The following is a 24,717-nucleotide window of genomic DNA, read 5'->3' as shown; positions in this document are numbered from 1 at the left end:
TATCCCTAAATAACAGTGATGTGATATGTTCAAGTCACTAAAAAAGAACAACTTTAAGTGATATGGGGTCAGGGGTCAAGTCCAGTGGGAAAGCATGGGAACAGAGTTTCTGCAGTATTTTTGCAAGTTCCCCTGGAAAGAGAACAGAAATACTTCAGTAAGCACTGCTGCTGCTGGTGGGAGGAGCTGGAGCACAGTCTGGTTAGAGGGATAGTGAGATCATTTAGTAATGGGCAATAACATTTCCTACAATACATTAAAAACAAGCCTGTCAGTGGTCCTGCTGTGTGATCACCCAGCACTGTGTGGAACACATGGTGCTTGCTCTGGGGTAATTTATATGTTTCTATTTCTAGCATAGGAAATCTGGAATAAACATTTTTTACCACTCTATTTTGGGCTTTACATAAGAGAGGCTGATGCACTAGTTCTACCTCATTTAATTTTAAACCCATACTGATTTGTTACCAAAATATTGATTTCCATACATGGGCCCCTATTTAACAAAGTCTGGCGGACCTGATCCGCACTGTCGGATCAGGTCCGCCAGACCTCGCTGAATACGGAGAGCAATACGCTCTCCGTATTCAGCATTGCACCAGCAGCTCACAAGAGCTGCTGGTGCAACGTCGCCCCCTGCAGATTCACCGCCAATAGACCGCCAGCAGGGTGGTGTCAATCAACCCGATCGTACTCGATCGGGTTGAATTGTGGAGATTCCTGTCCACCTGCTCAGAGCAGGCGGACAGGTTATGGAGCAGCGGTCTTTGTGACTGCTGCTTCATAACTGCTGTTTCTGGCTTGCCTGCAGGCTCGCCAGAAACACGGGGCATCAAGCTCCATTCGGAGCTTGATAGATAGGCCCCTAAGGATCAGAAACAGTTAAAAAAAATGCATATTCAGGAATTTAAATTTGGAAAGTTGATTAATTCCGAATTAGTTTACATAAGCTTCCTAATCAAGATAAGAAGTTTTAAAATATATAAAGAGGCTTTGTCTTAAAATATCCTGCTTTAAATTTAAAACATTATTTTAAATCGTACAGAAGTTTTTTTTTTATTTATTTGTATTTTTTTGAGCAACAAAGAGAGAAATGTATCTTATAAGATATGATAACTTTTCAAAGATGCATTTTTCTTACAAAAGTAAGAATATTATAAAACATATTAGACATGTGCACAGTCAAAAAAAATCATGAAACAATTATTTTATTTTATTTGTAAATCTGTTTACCCACTGTTTCCTATGTTGTAGCAGACAAGCAGATAGATAGCAGATTAAAGTTAAATTAGGAGTCAGGATTGGCCAAGATAAAAAAATTAAGCTTGAATACTTATTAAATAAAAATAAGTGCATAGAAGGACTTCTGGGGGGAGGAGCAATATGCAACAACACATGCTCTCAGCTCTGTGGATAGAGCTTGTGCAAATCTAACCCCCAGCACCAAACTCTTGTTGGCAGGAAGACATGCACCAGCCCGGAGAGAACATCGCCGAAAGATGTGTGCCAGAGGTCCTAGGAGGCTATTGTTGGTCATGATGTCCAGGCTGCAACCATAACCACAAACATACCCAGTCTGGGAGGTTGAGACAATAGAAGTGCACCATAAGGAAAGGTGGCGGTGCCTGTATGAGAGATCTGTGCACTTTTTTTTTAATCAATCAGCGAGGTTCTACAAGTGCCGACTATAACAGAGGCTCCAGCACCATCTTCCAAAGGAACAGATGCAGTGACGCTCAAGAGATGTCCCGATCAGAACTGCGTCCGGATGAAGTGGAGAGTGAAGCAGACTGCTACAAAACTCACACTAAGCACCAGTTCTCCCTCGTCTAAACTTCAAGTATTTGCAATGTGGTAGAGGGGCTAGCAACAATATTGGCCTTACACATAGGAACTGTCTATGATTGATATCTCCCTAGTCCCTGGGCTGGCTTTCACATCACCACATATAGGGCTCACTCAAAAAATCCTCTAAAGCTATTGTGCATGGAAAGCCGGTAGTTTTAAAATGGCTGGACGGTAACCTGTTTATATAGAGATTGTCGACAAGAAGACATAAGCTGCTAAATAAGATTATCTGGGGCACACAATGCATAAGATGGCAACTGAATGTGGATATGTTTGTCTGTAATGTCAATGTCATGGGACATTAGATGTAAAGCTTGCTAGAGTGGATTAAGATTATGCCAGGTTGGAGAGAAAGGTTCTAAGCGTATCAACAGCCCTGTAATAGTGTCTTACAGTAGGCCTTCATTGTAGAGGGTGGTGTGGAATTGAGAGCACCCTTTCCCCCTGCTGGGGAATTAGAATGCTTTGTCTCTCTTGGCCTTTACATGTATGTTAATCTGTAGTTGTGTATATTCAGAATATTTCAAATGCCATGGTGTACCTAAAGAATCAGTGTGCACTATAAGTGGCAAATCTAATACTAATGCTATTTATTTTCTGTTGACTCACATTAAGATAGTAGCTAGACAGCACTCTCAAGATAGTGCCAGTTAATCAAAATATACAGACCCGCCCATTAAATGTGAATAGAGCGGAGCGCTCTTGTATTACACTCAAGTTGCAATAGAATAAACCCTTTAAGGTAGATATATGCAACTCTACAAAGTGTGGTTTCCTAAAACCCACACTAAAAAATATTTAATATACAAAATTAGAGTGCGCTAAACAGCTCTACCTATAGCCTAATTATACACTATTAGTAAATAAAAAGTATAATAAATTACAGATAGAATTCGTTAAAAACAATACGATAGAAATAAAATTATATATATAAACACTATTAAACTTTATTGCACAAATATAGACATTTAAAACACTTATTTATAAGGTGCACCTTATTTAATAAATACTATAATCAAATGACAATATTATATTCCACTATTAACACTTAAAATCCTATTGTTTGATAAAGGCTTTCAGATATTCAAAGTAGAAGGATATCTATTCTGCTCGTTTTACCCAATAATTGGTTGTATCAGTTTTGTTTCAAAGTTTATACTGAAAACAATATGTATCAAAATTGAGTGTCAATAGATTATCCTCAGTCTTTATATATCGTTTTTACTATTTGGTCTTATATCTCCAGAGAAAAACCAAAAGAAAAAAACTTTTTGGAATGTCGATTTTTTACTGTGGGGTACCCCTTATGTTGGCGATTACTGTTGTATTCAGATTTAACAGTTATTGACGATATATCCTCTGTTGATGTGTATGAGTGAAAATATCAAATTATTGGTCCCAAATATAAAGGTGTAACAGCACTCACCAGAATCCGAAAGGTTTGAGATCAAAATACCTTTCCCCGAGTCGGCTTTCTCCTTGCGGCGGTTTTTGGCATTTCTGAATCAGCCGTTACCTGGCTGTGACGTGTATGTCTTCACGTGACTTCTTTGCCGCACCAATAACCTTGCCAGGTTGCCGGTGAGTGTGACTTTCAAAACAGTGATATAATTCTTTTTTACAGAATTCTACCAGGAGCACAATATCTTCAATAGTGAAGTATCAACTTGTCCTTTCTCAAAAGTTCCGTCTCCCACAAAGACACTTCCAAGGTTGCTGCTCAACAGGAAAACAGGGAAAATCTCCGTTACAAAGGCTGGCCAGCTGAACGGATCTTGTCCTGGATCATCTACGCGTTTCAGCTAAGATGCTTTTATCAAGATGAACTGCAACCTGTCAGGCAGTCTTTTATATTGGATTCCTTAAAGGGAAAGTGTTTCATTTTCTTAAAGGGACAACTGATTTCTTTTGTTTTCATTTTTAGTTCTTGCTGGTATTTATCCTCTGTGATTTTGAGCATTAGATCTTTTTAATATAAATATCTTCAAAATAATAGGATATTAATAAAAATGTGTAAAAATGGGTTAAAAATAAGTTAAAAATAATAGATGAAAAATTCATCATATTCTATTAGGTACATATTTATATATACAATTGTTTACCCCATATTATCTATTATCATTAGTTTAATAACTAATTTGGTCCAATCATTTAGACAATATACAATACAAAGTGCAAGTGTGAGGTTTTAAAATACAATAATAAATTTAGGCTAAAAATCAATAACTTATAAATAATACATATAATCTATGATAATAAATAGTTAATTTATTAATTAACTATTTTAAATAAATTGGAATTCAATATACATACTTATATATATAGTGGGTGCTAGATAACCTCTAATTAATCTGGATTAGCATATATTACTTAAATCTATAGTTAACCTTTTCTTTTACACTACATATGAGTATTCTTACAAAAACTCATTTTAATCACTCTTATTGGTAGATAATAATAAAAAAGGAGGAAGTGATAAAAACCATCATACCAATACATTATAAAAATATAAAATAACCATTTTATAAAGATAACTATTTTATAAAATTATATACAGTTATTTGATACATAAAGCTTAGGATTTAAGAACAAAATATATATATAGTTCTATAAAAAAGGATTAAGATCTAGCTCTGCATTTAGACCTAGGGGGGGGTAAGGGCTTTAAAATTAAAAATTAATTCAGCTTCTGTTCTTTAAAGTTTTTTTATTTATATCTCCCCCACGCCAGTCTTGTTTAATTTTCCTCAGGCCCCAATATTTTAGGCCTTTTGGGTTTTGGTTGTGTTTTTCTTTAAAATGTTTAGAGAGCAGATGTTTTTCATATCCATGCTCTATGTTTAGGATGTGCTCTCTAATTCTGTCCCTCAACATACGTGAGGTCTCCCCCAAGTACTGTTTATGACATGGACATTCTATTAGATATACAACATTTTTATCAGAACGCTTTATTACATCTCTAATTTTATAGTCTTTTTGAATCACAGTTGATTTTACACTTGTTTTTTTATTGCTGTATTTACATGCTTTACAAGATAAGCATGGAAAGTATTCTTCTACTTTTTGTCCTTTTAGGTCTACATCTGAGGGGTTCGTTCTTAGGGGTTTAAAAGTGCTAGGTGCCAGAATATTTTTAAAATGTCTCGTTTTTTTGAACACTATTTTTGGTTTATCTGTTAAGGATTCACCAATATATGGGTCTCTTTGGAGTAAGTGCCAGTGCTTATTTAAAACTCCTCTCAATTTGTTATGATTAATATTATAATCTGTAATAAATGGTATATTTAAAAATTCATCGTTGTGATCTTTCTTCTTTTTACATTGTAATAACTCATGTTGTGTTTTCTCTCTGGCTTCTATTCTAGCTTTGTTTATAAGTTCCTCTTTATAACCTCTCTTTTTAAATTTATTTTCCAAATATGTGGCTTGTTTTTCAAAGTCATCTTGTCTAGTACAATTTTTCCTAATTCGCAAAAATTGTTTTTTTGGAATGTTTTCCAGCCATTTCTTATAATGGCAGCTGGTATTATGAATATAACCATTAGAGTCCACCTTTTTAAAATGGGTTTTTGTAATAATCTCATTATTTTGTATTTCTATGTCTACATCCAGAAAACTAATACTATTAGTGCTAATTTCATAAGTTAAATTAATATCAAAATCATTATTATTAAAATCTTCTAAAAATATATCTAAAATTTCTCTATCACCCTTCCAAATTAAAATAATATCATCTATGAAACGACGATAGAGCACCAAGTTCGCCTCCCAATGGGATCCATGTATTAGTTTTTCTTCTAGGTATCCCATAAAAAGATTTGCATAACTGGGGGCGAACTTGGTGCCCATCGCCGTTCCCTTGAGTTGTAGATAAAATTGATTATTAAAATTAAAATAATTATTATACAAAATAAAAAATATACTATCAAGTAAAAACTGTATTTGTTCCAAGGGCATATCACCTCTTTTGTTTAAAAAATATTCTACTGCCTGAAGACCTAAGTTGTGTCTAATATTAGTATATAACGAGCACACATCACAAGTAACCAGAATAAAATCTTTTTCCCATTTTATATTCTTTAAAATTTTAAGTAGCTCAGTAGAGTCCTTTAAATAAGATGGGAGACAAGTTACATAATCTTGAAGATAATTATCCATGTATTCTGATAAATTTGATGAGATGGATTCTATCCCAGAAATTATAGGTCTACCAGGGGGATTTTTAAGGGATTTATGGATTTTAGGAAGGTAATAAAAAATGGGAATTCTGGGATATTCTATATTTAAAAAACCATATTCCTTTCCGTTAATAATTCCTGTGCTGTGTGCTTTATCTAGTAATTTTATTAGTTCCTTATTTAATTTAGAAGTTGTGATGTGTGCTCGTTATATACTAATATTAGACACAACTTAGGTCTTCAGGCAGTAGAATATTTTTTAAACAAAAGAGGTGATATGCCCTTGGAACAAATACAGTTTTTACTTGATAGTATATTTTTTATTTTGTATAATAATTAGCTAGATCTTAATCCTTTTTTATAGAACTATATATATATACATAAAGCTTGGGATTCTTAAATCCTAAGCTTTATGTATCAAATAACTGTATATAATTTTATAAAATAGTTATCTTTATAAAATTATAAATATTTATAAATATTTAATATTTTTATAATGTATTGGGTATGATGGTTTTTATCACTTCCTCCTTTTTTATTATTATCTACCAATAAGAGTGCTTAAAATGAGTTTTTGGAAGAATACTCATATGTAGTGTAAAAGAAAAGAAATTTAAGTAATATATGCTAATCCAGATTAATTAGAGGTTATCTAGCACCACTATATATATATATAAGTATGTATATTGAATTCCAATTTATTTAAAATAGTTAATTAATAAATTAACTATTTATTATCATAGATTATATGTATTATTTATAAGTTATTGATTTTTAGCCTAAATTTATTAGTGTATTTTAAAACCTCACACTTGCACTTTGTATTGTATATTGTCTAAATGATTGGACCAAATTAGTTATTAAACTAATGATAATAGATAATATGGGGTTAACAATTGTATATAGAAATATGTACCTAATAGAATATGATGAATTTTTCATCTATTATTTTTAACTTATTTTTAACCCATTTTTAGACATTTTTATTAATATCCTATTATTTTGAAGATATTTATATTAAAAAGATCTAATGCTCAAAATCACAGAGGATAAATACCAGCAAGAACTAAAAATGAAAACAAAAGAAATCAGTTTTCCCTTTAAGAAAATGAAACACTTTCCCTTTAAGGAATCCGGTATAAACGACTGCCTGACAGGATGCAGTTCATCTTGATAAAAGCATCCTAGCTGAGATTCTCCCTGTTTTCCTGTTGAGCAGCAACCTTGGAAGTGTCTTTGTGGGAGACAGAACTTTTGAGAAAGGACAAGTTGATACTTCACTATTGAAGATATTCTGCTCCTGGTAGCATTCTGTAAAAAAGAATTATATCGCTGTTTTGAAAGTCACACTCACCGGCAACCCGGCAAGGCTATTGGTGCGGCAAATAAGTCACGTGAAGACATACACATCACAGCCAGGTAACGGCTGATTCAGAAATGCCAAACACCGCCGCAAGGAGAAAGCTGACTCGGGGAAAGGTATTTTGATCTCAAACCTTTCGGATTCTGGTGAGTGCTGTTACACCTTTATATTTGGGACCAATAATTTGATATTTTCACTCATACACATCAACAGAGGATATATCATCAATAACTGTTAAATCTGAATACAACAGTAATCGCCAACATAAGGGGTACCCCACAGTAAAAAATCGACATTCCAAAAAGTTTTTTTCTTTTGGTTTTTCTCTGGAGATATAATAGTAAAAACGATATATAAAGACTGAGGATAATCTATTGACACTCAATTTTGATACATATTGTTTTCAGTATAAACTTTGAAACAAAACTATCTGAAAGCCTTTATCAAACAATAGGATTTTAAGTGTTAATAGTGGAATATAATATTGTCATTTGATTATAGTATTTATTAAATAAGGTGCACCTTATAAATAAGTGTTTTAAATGTCTTTATTTGTGCAATAAAGTTTAATAGTGTTTATATATATATAGTTTTATTTCTATCGTATTGTTTTTAAAGAATTCTATCTGTAATTTTTTACACTTTTTATTTACTAATAGTGTTTAATTAGGCTATAGGTAGAACTGTTTAGCGCACTCTAATTTTGTATATTAATTACACTCAAGTTGTTATTTAATAGCATATCTTGCTTATTTTTCTTTTTTCTAGACTTATTGTCTTGCCAGTTGTCCACTAATCACTCACATTTATCTCACTTATATCGTAGTGCTTAACCATAAGATAGTTAGCTGGGTTGTTATTATCCTAGTTTGATGCAGTAAAGAAAGTAATCTTACAACTGAATTTAGGCAGTTCTCTAATAGGATAGCAGAGGTAGAATCAAGAGTATCAGAATTAGAGGATTTTTGCACCTCTCAGGAATCCAACTATAAAAGTCAAAAAGTAATTCAGATAAATTAAAATTGTTACAATCTAGAATTGAATATCTGGAAGACAGGTCCCGCTGTAATAACATTAGAATAGTGGGGCTCCCGGAGAATAACAAATTTGCAGACTTAATTACATTTGCATCCCACACTCTACCACAATTGTTAGGTTTACAACCTCAAATTGATAAAATTCCTGTAGAGAGAGCGCATAGAACAGAAACCACTAAGTAGTACTCTGATGGGAATACTAGGCCTTGCATAGTTATGATAAGATACTTAAACTTTCAAGATAAAATGAATATTCTGAGACAGTACAAGAAAATAAACACCTTAATGGTGGGCTCTAACCAAATACACAGATTTCAAGACTTTTCCGCCGAGACCTTAGCTAAGAGGAGGGAGATGGCGCATTTTTGCACCACACTCATCAATGCTGGGTTCAAGGCAGGCTTAAGATACCCTGCACAAATAATGATAGACTGTTATTGGCGAACTATGGTGCTTAATAAAAGTACTGACGCAAAAAACTATTTGGCAAAAAACTAAGGTTAGTATTACAGACTAAGTCAGAAGTATTCAAGGCAGGTCAAGTGTAGGAATATCTCGCAGGTTATCAATATTGGACAGGGACAGATGTGATGTGCTTTTTTAATGACTCGTTGTTATGATTGTCAATATTTTTTTGTTTTGTTTTCTTCCTTATTAAAAAAAGGAAATTGTTTTATTAGAAGCTGTTTTAGAGCCTAAAAGCATGCAGTATGATAAGCTACTAGTTTGCTTTGGTTTTGCCCTTTTCTCTCTCTCTCTCTCTCTCTCTCTCTCTCTGATCTGAGTTGAGGTTTAACTGTTTTAAATTAATATAATTAATTCATCCTTAAATATAGTGTCTTGGAATGTAGGAGGAATAACCTCTCCGAACAAATGAAAAAATATAACCACTCTTTGTAGCACATGGAGGTGTGGGGTGGCGATACTTTTCAATAAAAAGATTTCTTACACTATAAGGAAACAAGAACTGGATCCATTAGGTAGATATATGATTGTTCAAGTAGAGATTAATAATAGAGTGTGGACATTCTGTAATGTGTATGGGCCAAATAGTTTTGATTTGGAATTTTGGAACAAGTTAAAAAAAAAGTTAGCCACATACCTAGACGAAAAAACTTGATATTGGCGTGTAATTTCAACATGACATCGCAGCCTAAAATTGATCAGCTTTGTTTAAAACAGATTCCTCTATATCTTAGAGAAGCTAAGTTTTTTAAGGAATTTTGTAAAACTTTGAGACTAAAAGACATTTGGTGCATACAACACCCAGATCAGCGTAACTTTTCATGTGAATCTAAAACACATAAAACATTTTCTAAGATAGGCTAATTTTTAAAAGAAGACTCTCGGATCACACTATAATCAGTCTTAAATTTAATTCTCTACTGCAGACAGATAGTAAGGTAAATACTTTTTGTTTCCCTAGATATATGGCTAATAATGGTAATTTCACAAACTGGTTAGCTGAAAGATGGCGAGATTATTATAGAAATAATAACCGCTATAAAATTTAAACATTTTGGGAAACCGGAAAGACTGTTCTCCAAGGAGACATTAAATCATATATGATTAAGTTTAAAAAGAAAAACAAAATTAGATAAATCTAACTAGCAAATCAGGTGAAAAATAAATTTAGCATGAACTTGAATACCCCAAACTCAATAAACTGGAACAAGTATTGTCAAGCCAAAATCGAAAGGGAAACATTTATGAAAGAAAAGTGGTCATTAGAAGACCTTTAAAAATAGAGCTTTTTTTCAGGGTTACCAGGGGATTTCGGCCAAATAGTGAATTGTCTCAATACATTATACTACACAAGGGAACGCATCAGGGTTGCCCTTTATCCCCATTGCTATTTAAAATCTCATTGGAGCCTCTTGCAGAATGGCTAAGGCAGGAAATTAAGGGAATTGAGCTGGGAAAATAGAGCCTAGTTCTTTCTTTGTATATTTAAGTAATACTGGCGTCTGTTTCCCTATGTGCTTACAGATGATTAATTGCTACAGTTCGTTTTCAGGATATAGAATGGATTCATAAAACTCCAGTTATTCCCTTCATAAGTTTAAGAAGGTAGAACACATTAAATATCTAGGAATTAGGCTTAGTAGGAATCCCAATGAGTGGTACGGTCTTAATTATGAAGAATTTTTTCTCAACATTTCAAACGAGTTAAATAAGATAATCCTCTTCCCCTGTTTATTATTTTTACTACAGAACCTTCCTCTGTTTATTCTAAAGAGGGGTGTACTTAAATTTAATGCAGCATGTGCGTTATTTTTATGAGGCAAAAAGAAGCCTTGTATTGCTATGGATAGATTAATACAACTTAAAAAATATGGTGGTTTTTCTTTAAACAGCGTTAAATATTATAATTGGATCTCTATGGTCAGATTTGCGATTGATTGGCTCACAGAAGCTATGTTACATATTTGGATATTGAGTCAAACCTGGTAGCTCCATTTAATTTAAAATCATTACTGCATTATCCATTTGTTATTGTTAGATTACCCAGTACTGTGTGTAATCTGAACGCTTTCTGCAATATCATATCTGCCTGGCAGAAATGTTGTTTTATAATGGGTCACAATTTTAGGGCATCACAATATCTACCTATTTCAGGGAATCAAGATTTTCCTCCAGATCTCCATAACATCGTTTTCAAAGAGTGGCAGTCGAAGGCAATTGTATATCTATCCCAATTTAAACAGGATAATATGGAGTCAATCCAATCCTATTAAAAGATGTCCACTAAATATGCACTCCCTGAAAAAAATGTATTCGCATATTTAAAGGTCATGAATTATTTTATGCTGATATACCGGATGCATGGATTTGAATGGGGTGCTCAGTAGATACCTAATAGAATTAAGTTATATAGTGCATGTTTGCGATCAATTTATTTCTGGTATAAATCCTTACTTTTTCAGATAGGACAAATACACATACGAGAACTTAAAGATAAGCTAGTGGAATATTTTCTAAAAATTTAAGAATATGATATTATGAAAAGTATCAGATTATCAGAGGCTGCTACGAAGTCAATTAGCTGGAGGGAATCCCAACTTAAATGAGTTAATAACTGTTATCTGACCCCTTACAGGATCTATAGATGGTCTAAAAATAATCAACAAAGTGTGTGTTATAAATGTGGAATGGAGAAGGCGGACATTGAACATTGCATGTGGTCCTGCCCTAAAATTAGACCAAATTGGAATAAAATTAACTTTTGACTGAGTAAGTTTTTTGATAGTAAAATTTCTATTACATGTTTTTAGGGTTTTGTTCTATATTGTGAATGGCTCAATATTGGTGAGCAAACCTTGATTAACATTTTTATCTAAATGGAAAAGAATCATCTTCGCTTGGCCAACAGCTTCAATGTGTTGCTTTGTTAAAGGAACAGTCAACACCAGAATTATTGTTGTTTAAAAAGATAGATAATCCCTTTATTACCCATTCCCCGGTTTTGCATAACCAACACAGTTATAATAATACACGTTTTATCTCTGTAATTACCTTGTATCTAAGCCTCGGGAAACTGCCCCCTTATTTCAGTTATTTTGACAGGCTTGCATTTTAGCCAATCAGTACTCACTACTAGGTGACTTATAGGTGCGTGAGCTCAATGTTATCTATATGAAACACATGAACTAATGCCCTCTAGAGGGGAAAAACTGTCAAAATGCAATCAGATTAAAGGCGGCCTTCAAGGTCTAAGAAATTAGCATATGAACCTCCTAGGTTTAGCTTTCAACTAAGAATACCAGGAGAACAAAGCAAAATTGGTGCTAAACGTAAATTGGGAAAGTTGTTTAAAATTACATGCCCTATTTGAATCATGAAAGTTTTTTTGGACTTGACTGTTCCTTTAAGGAAATCTGAAGTTTTGTTATTACTAATTATGGAGGGTTGCCTTATTGGATAACCGATGGAAAGTCAGATATCCATATAACATAGAATTTAGAGTGGGTTGTTGATCCCAGAGAGCGAGAGTGAAGGAGGAGAAGAAAAAAAAGAGATCTTTTTTTTTAAATAATAATGTATTATAGAATGGTGCAGATTGTACTCAAAAAGCTTTGTTTAGGGGAAATTGTGATTAACTGTGCCTAAACATAATCTTTTTTCCCTTTTTTTTTATCTGGGCTCCTTTTTGCATGTATTTTTATTCACTGTTTTTTTTCAGTTTCTGCTTCAATATACAGAAAAGTTACCAACACTTGTAAACGTAATGTATGGAGCTGAAACTCCATAACCCTGTAAATCTTATTTTGTTTTAAAAAAGTTGGTATTAAAAAAACAAATAGCGAGAGAAGTGCTCAATTTGGGAATGAACAATATCATAATAGCTTGTTCTATGGCAAGTTAACACCCTAGGAGTAGGGATCGGCAAATGTGTAAATTACCGAATTTGAATGACAGAACGAATGTTATTACTGAAATTCGAATTATAAATCCGAATGTTGATAAGAACGAATATTCTTAAAAATTCTATAATCGAATACTATTTACAGTTTTCGAATGTCACTTTCGAATTAGAATGTTTATAATTATATCGAATGTCCACATTCAAAATTTTGAATTTAACATTCTATTTAACACATACTATTCAGAAGTTCAATAGTTCATGTGGTAGGGAGGGAATCTAGTAAACTGATACATAATATATATAATAGAAATATATCATTTCGAATGTTTCTATATAGAATATTGCATAATTCGAATATTACATTTAAAGAAAGCATTAGAAATACTATTACAAATATAAATTTTAATTTTTCAAAATGAATATTTTCGAATGTAATCATAAAATTCAAAACCGAACATTCAAAAATCGAATGTTAGAATATTATGTAAACATTCGAAATAAACAGTGCAGCCCAGTCCTGAAACCAGGCAATCTCTCTCTGAACGAGAGAAACAGCAAAACCCCAGATGTACTTTTTGGCCTAGTGTCAGTGGGTCCACGTCTGGATTCACCCATCACCTTGGGAAGACTTCCAGCAGGGTCATAATTTGCATAAATATAAAGAGAGAAGCGCTAAACCTGGGAATGAACAATAGCGTAATAGCTTGTTCTATGGCAAGTTACCACCCTAGGAGCAGCCTCTTTTTGCTCAACATGTGCCTTTCACAGAGAAGAACTTTTCTTCTAGTTGACCTAAGAATCAATCAACTGACAACAAGATTGCTGGATCAGTATTGAATAGTGTAGATCTGGAGCAAGCCTGTCCTGCCTTTAAAATTATGGTTAGAACTGCATGAATAAGTAAGCTACACACACATACAGTATAACCACACACACATTATATAATATAAAGGGCTCACTTTTTAGTAGTATTTTCTGCTAGAATACACAAAAATTTGACAATTGGTTAATTTCAGCATTCATCTGAACATGAATTCAGATTTTTAAAATGTATATATAGTGGAATTTTAAATTCACTGCTGTATAAAATGACACCCTATACTGTTTGTTTTTTGAGGAAGCTGACAATTGTTCATAAATGTATTTTACATTTTAATTCAAGTTTTGTCACTGCTGTATATTAGACTATTACATTCTAATACAAAAAATGAATGCACTCAATTTTTATATTATCTTAACATAGCTAAGGCATTGCGACTCCCAAGAAGATGATGGCTGGGGAGCGAGTCAGGAGCAGTAGTCCCACTTAGCTGCCAATCACCTGCTTTGTCAATGTTTAAAGGGACATGAAACCCAACTTTCCAATTTACTTCTATTATTTAATTTGCTTCATTCTCTTGTTTTCCTTTGCTGCTCCTGAACTTTCCTAGATAAACCTTTCAGTAAAGAACATAGGTTCTAGCTGCTGATTGGTGGCTGAATATATATACCAATTTTTATTGGCTCAGCTATTTGTTCAGTTAGAAACCAGCAGTGCATTGCTGCTCCTTCAAAAAATGATACCAAGAGAAAGAAGCAAATTTGATAATACAAGTAAATTGGAAAGTTGTTTAAAATTGTATGTTCTACCTAAATCATGAAAGAAATGTTTTGGGTTGCATGTCCCTTTAAGATCAGGACTTTACTAAGCTAAGTCAGGGCCAGTAAAGGTTATATGCTCTAACAATTTGAACATGCCATTTTTACTGTAGAATGCTCCTTTAATACTAAACCGGCGGAACCCTAGTAATAAAATTAATATAAAGATGAATAACGCATTTGCTACTAAATTATTTGCAACATACAAATACTAATGTTACACAAATCATATACCTGTGTAGTAGCAGGGTAATTCATCTTTGTAATAAATTCTTCAGCAGTTTTAATTGCAGTCTTTCTTTCATTCACATTGGCTCCCTTACCTGTAAAAATAAGCACAAACTCAGTAGTACATTTATAAAATAACCTCCCTGCAGGAGCATTATGGACTCAGTACAGTAACTTACGAGCACTTTCATCTGTTTTGTTGTGTCTTTCATATTTGAATTGCATAAATCTTAAAAAGAATCTATTATATATTTAAAATGTGCTTAAACATTGCTCATTGAGCAAAGTCATATTTATAGACCTTAGGACTTCCTTCTGATAAATAGGTGAATTACTGTACCAGTAAATTATTGAGTTATATTCAGAAAACATTAACTTGCTATAGATAAGTTGTGATAATTTACCTCTGAACATCCTTTGGCAGTGAATTGTTGTAGATTAGTTAGTTTTTAAGTGATTCTGTGGTTTGATTATGTTTAAAAAAAAATTCACAAGCATGATAAACATATATAATTTCTTATGCCCTAGATTATGAGTGGTGTGTGATTACGAGTGGTATGCTGACTGTAGTGTGCGAGCGATAAGGAGTATATCGCAGCTCTTTGCGCTCATCGGAAGTAGCCTGCATATTAAGAGTTGAAAGTAAACACGTCCGCTTGAGCGCAATTAAATTTAACGCGATTCAGGTTAGTGTGACTAACTATTTAGAAGAATAGCAGGAGTTTATTCTTACATTGAATTTGCTACATCAGTCATGATTGGTTAATTATTTTTTATAAAAAAGAGGGTACTTCATTACAGGCCCAGATTTGTTGTGAGGAAGAGGACTTTGAGTGGTTGCTGCTGTGAGTGAAAGAGCAACTTTTGTCAAGTGCTTTCTATTGGCATTTTTTGATGGCTGACATCTGCTTAGATTGAGCTGTTTGACTGCAAAGAATTAGAGTTAAATTTGTTTTGCTATATATATTATTTATCAGGACTACAAAGTTACAAACATGAAGCAACAGAAAAACTCCTCTTTTCAATATTGGTTACATCCTAGTATTTTCTATTTCAAAAAAAAAATCTTCTAAATGTAACAATGATATCAATTATTTTAGATATTGTGTAAAACAGCTATTTATTATACAGCAAAGAAATCTGTTAAAAAATGAATTACATCAATTAATATAATAAAACACATTTACTACTAAAACAGTAATTTTGCTCTCTAACCTTTCCAAACAAATATCTTGTTATCAGCACTATCCAAAATAAAGCATTCGTCAGTCTTAAGCATAGACATGGAGAATGGGCTTGCCTCGGAAACCACAGTTATTTCCATGGAACCACTGGCATCAGACACCTGAAATATATTAAAAAAACAGCAGATATTTTCTGAAAATGTGATATCGACATGGTAAAATGTATTTCATTTATTCAGAATTGTATTTTATATGCAATGGTTTGATAACATTCCAACAGTGACAACACATCTTGATATTTATGTATTTAGTTAGCTTTATCATACATTTCTATATAGATATATCTTAGACAGCTTACCACAGTTAGCTGTTGACTTCATTAATGGTAGCAAGTTTTATTATACTTTTCATAAAAAAGTTTTTTAAACAACTTTCCAATTTACTTCTTTTATCAAATTTGCTTTGTTCTCTTGTTATCCTTTGCTGTAGGGACTAGCAAGATGTACACATCTAGTTAGCCAATCACAAAAGAAAAATGTGTGCAGGTGTTCTGTCAGACTAGCAAATTCCTCAGACTAGCAAACGGATGTGATGTTCCATCAGCTGTCTGCTAAAAAATCCATACTGCGCATGCGCTGCTCTTCTCATAGCATTCCAAATGCAACTACATCCCAGCCCATCAGAATAGTGAACAGAATGGACACGCAAACTAGCAACATTTCTATTTCTTTTTGTAAATACAACTTTTGTATAATAGTTATATTGTTTAATAGTCCTGCATTGTTTTGTACTTATATAAAAAATCTGTCTGATACCTTTTGTAGAAGTTTATGATTTCTTGTCCCTCTTTGAACACAACTGTCTGGTCTCCACAAGCATTGGACATACCTATCTTGAAATGTTAAAGGGACAAGAAACCGTAGACTTCTACAAAAGGTAGAAAGTTTTTATATAGGTAAAAACAATGCAAGGCAGCGTGTGTACTAATCTGTATGGCAATTGTGCATGTGACCGCTGTTAACATGCAGCGTGTGTACTATTATACAATAGTTGTATTTACAAATAGAAATAGAAATGTTGCTAGTGCGTGCGGCCGTTTCGTTCACTATTCTGATGGGCTGTGATGTAGATGCATTTGGAATGCTATGAGAAGAGCAGCGCATGCGCGGTATGGATTTTTAATCAGACAGCTGATGGAACATCACGTTCGCTAGTCTGATGAATTTGCTCTTCTGACAGAACACAGGCACCAATTTGCAGCAGCTCCCACTAATGTAGGATATGTGAGTATTCTTTTTTAACAAGGGATACCAAGAGAACAAAGCACATTTGAAAATAGAAGTGAATTTAAAAGTGTCTTAAAATGATGCTCTATAAGAATCATGCAAGTTTAATTTTGGCTTTCTTATCCCTTTAATGGAATACATTGTTCATACTGTTTTATTTATTTATTTTCTAAATGTAAATAAATTACATTTTAATATACTGTAGTTTCCAATGCAAATGCAAGCTGTTACTATTTCAGTGTTTTTCAACCCCAGTCCTCAAGACACACTAACAGGCTATATTTTCATGATATGTTAACTAGAACACAGGTGAAACAACCACTTGAAGGATACGAGCACATCAGTTACCATGGTTACGGATTATATGATTATTTTACCTGTGCTCTAGTTCAGATATCATGGGAATTTGGCCTGTTAGTTTCCCTCAGGTCTGAAGTTCATATAATAGCTCTGTAGATTGTTTAGGGATATTCATTATATTCCAGGAGTAGAGGGTGAGACAAATACAATCCCTGACATTATTAATAAAAGGATCCAAATTGTATTCACTTAGACCTAGATTTGGAGTTTGGCATTAGCCGTGAAAACCAGCGTTAGAGGCTCCTAACGCTGGTTTTAGGCTACCGCCGTGACTTTTCCATACCGCAGATCCCCTTACGTAAATTGCGTATCCTATCGTTTCAATGGGATCTTTCTAACTCCGGTATTTAGAGTCGTATCTGAAGTGAGCGTTAGACATCTAACGACAAAACTCCAGCCGCAGGAAAAAAGTCAGTAGTTAAGAGCTTTCTGGGCTAACGGCGGTTTATAAAGCTCTTAACTACTGTACTCTAAAGTACACTAACACCCATAAACTACCTATGTACCCCTAAACCGAGCCCCCCCCACATCGCCGACACTCGAATAATTTTATTTAACCCCTAATCTGCCGACCGCCACCTACGTTATCCTTATGTACCCCTAATCTGCTGCCCCTAACACCGCCGACCCCTGTATTATATTTATTAACCCCTAACCTGCCCCCCACAACGTCGCCTCCACCTACCTACACTTATTAACCCCTAATCTGCCGACCGCAAAGCGCCGCCACCTACGATATCCTTATGTACCCCTAATCTGCTGCCCCTAACACCGCCGACCCCTATATTATATTTATTAACCCCTAATCTGCCCCCCTCAACGTCGCCTCCACCTGCCTACACTTATTAACCCCTAATCTGCCGAGCGGACCTGAGCGCTACTATAATAAAGTTATTAACCCCTAATCCGCCTCACTAACCCTATAATAAATAGTATTAACCCCTAATCTGCCCTCCCTAACATCGCCGACACCTAACTTCAATTATTAACCCCTAATCTGCCGACCGGAGCTCACCGCTATTCTAATAAATGTATTAACCCCTAAAGCTAAGTCTAACCCTAACACTAACACCCCCCTAAATTAAATATAATTTAAATCTAACGAAATTAATTATCTCTTATTAAATAAATTATTCCTATTTAAAGCTAAATACTTACCTGTAAAATAAATCCTAATATAGCTACAATATAAATTATAATTATATTATAGCTATTTTAGGATTAATATTTATTTTACAGGTAACTTTGTATTTATTTTAACCAGGTACAATAGCTATTAAATAGTTAAGAACTATTTAATTGCTAAAATAGTTAAAATAATTACAAATTTACCTGTAAAAGAAATCCTAACCTAAGTTACAATTAAACCTAACACTATACTATCAATAAATTAATTAAATAAACTACCTACAATTACCTACAATTAACCTAACACTACACTATCAATAAATTAATTAAATACAATTGCTACAAATAAATACAATGAAATAAACTTGCTAAAGTACAAAAAATAAAAAAGAACTAAGTTACAAAAAATAAAAAAATATTTACAAACATAAGAAAAATATTACAACAATTTTAAACTAATTACACCTACTCTAAGCCCCCTAATAAAATAACAAAGCCCCCCAAAATAAAAAAATGCCCTACCCTATTCTAAATAACTAAAGTTCAAAGCTCTTTTACCTTACCAGCCCTGAACAGGGCCCTTTGCGGGGCATGCCCCAAGAAGTTCAGCTCTTTTGCCTGTAAAAGAAAAAATACAATACCCAAGCCCCCCAACATTACAACCCACCACCCACATACCCCTAATCTAACCCAAACCCCCCTTAAATAAACCTAACACTAAGCCCCTGAAGATCTTCCTACCTTATCTTCACCTCACCGGGTTCAATGATCTGTCCAGAAGAGCTCCTCCGATGTCCTGATCCAAGCCCAAGCGGGGGGCTGAAGAGGTCCATGATCCGGCTGAAGTCTTCATCCAAGCGGGAGCTGAAGAGGTCCATGATCCGGATGAAGTCTTCTATCAACGGCATCTTCAATCTTCTTTCTTCCGGATCCATCTTGCAGACCTCCGACGCGGAACCTCCTGCTGGCCCGACGGACTAAAGACGAATGACGGTTCCTTTAAGGGACGTCATCCAAGATGGCGTCCCTCGAATTCCGATTGGCTGATAGGATTCTATCAGCCAATCGGAATTAAGGTAGGAATATTCTGATTGGCTGATGGAATCAGCCAATCAGAATCAAGTTCAATCCGATTGGCTGATCCAATCAGCCAATCAGATTGAGCTCGCATTCTATTGGCTGATCGGAACAGCCAATAGATTGCGAGCTCAATCTGATTGGCTGATTGAATCAGCCAATCGGATTGAACTTGAATCTGATTGGCTGATTCCATCAGCCAATCAGAATATTCCTACCTTAATTCCGATTGGCTGATAGAATCCTATCAGCCAATCGGAATTCGAGGGACGCCATCTTGGATGACGTCCCTTAAAGGAACCGTCATTCGTCGTTAGTCCGTCGGGCCAGCAGGATGTTCCGCGTCGGAGGTCTGCAAGATGGATCCGGAAGAAAGAAGATTGAAGATGCCGTTGATAGAAGACTTCATCCGGATCATGGACCTCTTCAGCTCCCGCTTGGATGAAGACTTCAGCCGGATCATGGACCTCTTCAGCCCCCCGCTTGGGCTTGGATCAGGACATCGGAGGAGCTCTTCAGGACAGATCGTTGAACCCGGTGAGGTGAAGATAAGGTAGGAAGATCTTCAGGGGCTTAGTGTTAGGTTTATTTAAGGGGGGTTTGGGTTAGATTAGGGGTATGTGGGTGGTGGGTTGTAATGTTGGGGGGCTTGGGTATTGTATTTTTTCTTTTACAGGCAAAAGAGCTGAACTTCTTGGGGCATGCCCCGCAAAGGGCCCTGTTCAGGGCTGGTAAAGTAAAAGAGCTTTGAACTTTAGTTATTTAGAATAGGGTAGGGCATTTTTTTATTTTGGGGGCTTAGAGTAGGTGTAATTAGTTTAAAATTATTGTAATATTTTTCTTATGTTTGTAAATATTTTTTTATTTTTTGTAACTTAGTTCTTTTTTATTTTTTGTACTTTAGCAAGTTTATTTAATTGTATTTATTTGTAGCAATTGTATTTAATTAATTTATTGATAGTGTAGTGTTAGGTTAATTGTAGGTAATTGTAGGTAGTTTATTTAATTAATTTATTGATAGTATAGTGTTAGGTTTAATTGTAACTTAGGTTAGGATTTCTTTTACAGGTAAATTTGTAATTATTTTAACTATTTTAGCTATTAAATAGTTCTTAACTATTTAATAGCTATTGTACCTGGTTAAAATAAATACAAAGTTACCTGTAAAATAAATATTAATCCTAAAATAGCTATAATATAATTATAATTTATATTGTAGCTATATTAGGATTTATTTTACAGGTAAGTATTTAGCTTTAAATAGGAATAATTTATTTAATAAGAGATAATTAATTTTGTTAGATTTAAATTATATTTAACTTAGGGGGGTGTTAGTGTTAGGGTTAGACTTAGCTTTAGGGGTTAATACATTTATTAGAATAGCGGTGAGCTCCGGTCGGCAGATTAGGGGTTAATAATTGAAGTTAGGTGTCGGCGATGTTAGGGAGGGCAGATTAGGGGTTAATACTATTTATGATAGGGTTAGTGAGGCGGATTAGGGGTTAATAACTTTATTATAGTAGCGCTCAGGTCCGGTCGGCAGATTAGGGGTTAATAAGTGTAGGCAGGTGGAGGCGACGTTGAGGGGGGCAGATTAGGGGTTAATAAATATAATATAGGGGTCGGCGATGTTAGGGCAGCAGATTAGGGGTACATAGGGATAATGTAAGTAGCGGCGGTTTACGGAGCGGCAGATTAGGGGTTAAAAATAATATGCAGGTGTCAGCAATAGCGGGGGCGGCAGATTAGGGGTTAATAAGTGTAATGCTAGGGGTGTTTAGACTCGGGGTACATGTTAGGGTGTTAGGTGCAGACGTAGAAGTGTTTCCCCATAGCAAACAATGGGGCTGCGTTAAGAGCTGAACGCGGCTTTTTTGCAGGTGTTAGGTTTTTTTTTCAGCTCAAACAGCCCCATTGTTTCCTATGGGGGAATCGTGCACGAGCACGTTTTTGAGGCTGGCCGCTTGCGTAAGCAACTCTGGTATTGAGAGTTGAAGCTGCGTTAAAAATGCTCTATGCTCCTTTTTTGGAGCCTAACGCAGCCTTTATGTGGACTCTCAATACCAGAGTTATTTTTATGGTGCGGCCAGAAAAAAGCCGGCGTTAGTTTTTCGGGTCATTACCGACAAAACTCCAAATCTAGCCGTTAGATTCTTTAACACTGCATTCATCTCATGAGAATACATTTGTTATTCATATTTAGTGTAGGTGATAGTTTCTACAGACAAAATCAACTATTTCAAATAACAGATAAAGTAGCTGTTTGCAAACAGTTAAATACACTCCAGCAGGTAAAATGGACCATTGGGAACAAATAAAAGATGAGAAGTACAATGTCCCTTTAAATTGCAATAAATGGGGGAAAAATAAATAACGAAAATACAATGTATAATTAATTAATCATTACACACTACAATCTCAAAGTGCTTACTGCCCCTTTAAAAACATTTTTTATATAATTGTAAAAAAATTACAGTTGTTGAGACATTAATCATCTTTTCTTTGTATGACTCTATAATTGTCCTGTATTATCTGTCAAATGAAAATGGTATTTTTAAACATATCTAGGTGAAGATGCTTGATCGATATTAGCTACTTTTTTTGTTTATCCGCCCAGCCACCCCCCCATAAACAAAAGAAGATAAGTATCTTACCATGTACAATTTTGCTTTTTTTCTGTTGGTGATATCTGCTACCTCATCTGTATCATCTTCTCCCTCTGGCAGTTTTGGCATGGGACCTAATATCTTCACAGAACATGAAATTAAGAACACGTTAGCCTTTCACTCATTTCTAATGTTTATTACACCAAATAGGGTAGATAGGGTGTATTACGGAGCATGATTTTATTATATATTATTATAACATATATAAGGATAACACTGGCACCTATTTCTTAGGGGTTATATATATTAACACAACAAGGCAAATTATTTCAATTGCATCTGTCTACATAGACCTTATTCCTGCCTTGCTGCTGGTCTGCTAGATCATGACATAATGCACGTGTTAGAGCGGGTATATCGGCATCAAAGAAGAAGAAATCAAAAATCAAGGAAAAAGAACTATGTAGCATTGGAATACTGCTCTTAAGCTAAACACCTATGTTTCCCTACAACAACACCAAGCTATTAAAAAATGGACTTATGATGAGTTAGCAGGTACTGGATTTTGAAAAACAAAACAAAACATGGAAACTGAACATAGTGGAAAATTTCACTAAGGTGCTTCTCCACTATCTCTAGCTTCACTGGTGTTTATGTAATTGATTCACTAAATTATTTAAAGACCTTTTGTGAATTACAGTAGCCGCATAGGATGCTTATGTACCATCAGAAGCTTAAAGGGACACTGTACCCAAAAATTTTATTTTGTGATTCAGATTGAGCATGACATTTTAAGCAACTTTCTAATTTACTCCTATTATCAATTTTTCTTCATTCTCTTGGTATCTTTATTTGTAATGCAAGAATGTAAGTTTAGATGCCGGCCCATTTTTGGTGAACAACCTGTGTTGTCCTTGCTGATTGGTGGATAAATTCATCCACCAATAAAAAGTGCTGTCCAGAGTACTGATACCAAAAAAAAACTTAGATGCCTTCTTTTTCAAATAATGATAGCAAGAGAACGAAAAAAAAAATGATAATAGGAGTAAATTAGAAAGTTGCTTAAAATTGCATGCTCTTTCTGAATTACAAAAGAAAAAATTTGGGTTCAGTGTCCCTTTAAAGGGATATTAAACCTCCAAAAAAAATCTTTCATGATTCAGATAGAGCATGCAATTATAAGCAACTTTCTAATTTACTCCTATTTTCATTTTTTTCTTTGTACTCTTGGTATCTTTATTTGAAAAAGCAGGAATGTAAGATTAGGAGCCGGCCCGTTTTTGGTTCAGACCCTGGGTATCACTTACTGATTGTTGGTTACATTTAGCCAACAATCAGCAAGCGCTACCCAGTTGCTGAATCAAGAATGGGCTGGCTCCTGAGCTTACATTCCTGCTTTTAAAAAAGGATACCAAGACTAATTGATAAAAGAAAGGTGCTTAAAATTGCATGTGCTAACTGAATTATTAAAGAAATAAAATGGGTTTCATATCCCTTTAAAGGGACTTAAAACCCCAATTTTTTCTTTCATGATTCAGATAGTCCGCAGTTGACTAGTGTGCACACGGCGCTGAGCCGAATGAAAGCTTTTCATAACTTATTAGAATTGTTCATCGGCTCTTTCTGACAGTTTTCTAGCCCAATATATTTTCAATTATCAATACATTTACATTTATATTGTTTAATTTTTGTGGCCACTCTGCTTTTAAACATGTACATTGACATAGACATCTGCAAAAAACTCCATACATCATGAACATATACATCTACACAGATCGATCAGTTCCAGGAACAAAAGGTGGTCTGTGCATGCACCTGGTCCTGTGCTTGGGCTCTTGGGAACTAGCGTGAGCACACAGAAATTATTGGGCTTGCACTATTATCTTAATAAACCACCTGGAACCTTTTCCATACTACATCTAATTTGAGGGGGAGGCGTGCTCTGTGGTAGATTGCTCTGCCCTTCAGTTAGGGCGTCCCTGCATTTCCGCAGATCCCACTCTGCAGGATATTTGACAAGTGTTGATTGGCTGTTACATGCACAGTTACTGTTTGCTGATGGCAGATGGCACTCCACCGTAATTCACCCATCTCCACTATCTTTTATGATCGCCCCCTCCGATCCTCTGGAATCCATCGCAAGTGAACCTCGGGGAATGACGTTTAAAAGGGTAGCTTTGCCCCTCCCTTGAGCCACCCGGGCAGATTAAAAAAAGATTGTGGAGAAGGGGAATTTCAGCTTATACGTACCTGCTTAAATACCTTGGCATATTATTGTGAGATTTAGGAACTCCGCCACTGGCATGTAACAGCCAATAAGCACTTGCCAAATATCCTGCCGATTGGGATCTGCGAAAATGCGGCGTCCCTGCATTGCGTTACACAACTGCTACAGTGGAAATTTAAAAAAATTATCTA

General features: G+C 34.7%; 1 protein-coding gene across 2 annotated transcripts in view; it reads right to left on the bottom strand.

The window, feature by feature from the left end:
• LOC128659318 (scinderin-like) overlaps positions 1-24,717 on the bottom strand; it is a 105,901-nt gene that overhangs the window by 55,431 nt on the left and 25,753 nt on the right. For both annotated transcript variants that reach the window (XM_053712984.1, XM_053712983.1), the window contains exons 5-7: positions 22,348-22,440; positions 15,874-16,003; positions 14,665-14,753 (exon numbers count right to left, since the gene is read on the bottom strand). In XM_053712984.1, coding sequence (XP_053568959.1) covers positions 14,665-14,753; positions 15,874-16,003; positions 22,348-22,440 — 312 coding nt within the window. The remainder of the gene's footprint in view (positions 1-14,664; positions 14,754-15,873; positions 16,004-22,347; positions 22,441-24,717) is intronic.

The sequence above is a fragment of the Bombina bombina genome, chromosome 5, assembly GCF_027579735.1.
Source record: "Bombina bombina isolate aBomBom1 chromosome 5, aBomBom1.pri, whole genome shotgun sequence".
In the NCBI taxonomy this organism is placed as follows: Eukaryota; Metazoa; Chordata; class Amphibia; order Anura; family Bombinatoridae; genus Bombina; species Bombina bombina.
This window is presented reverse-complemented; position numbering and strand designations above follow the sequence as displayed.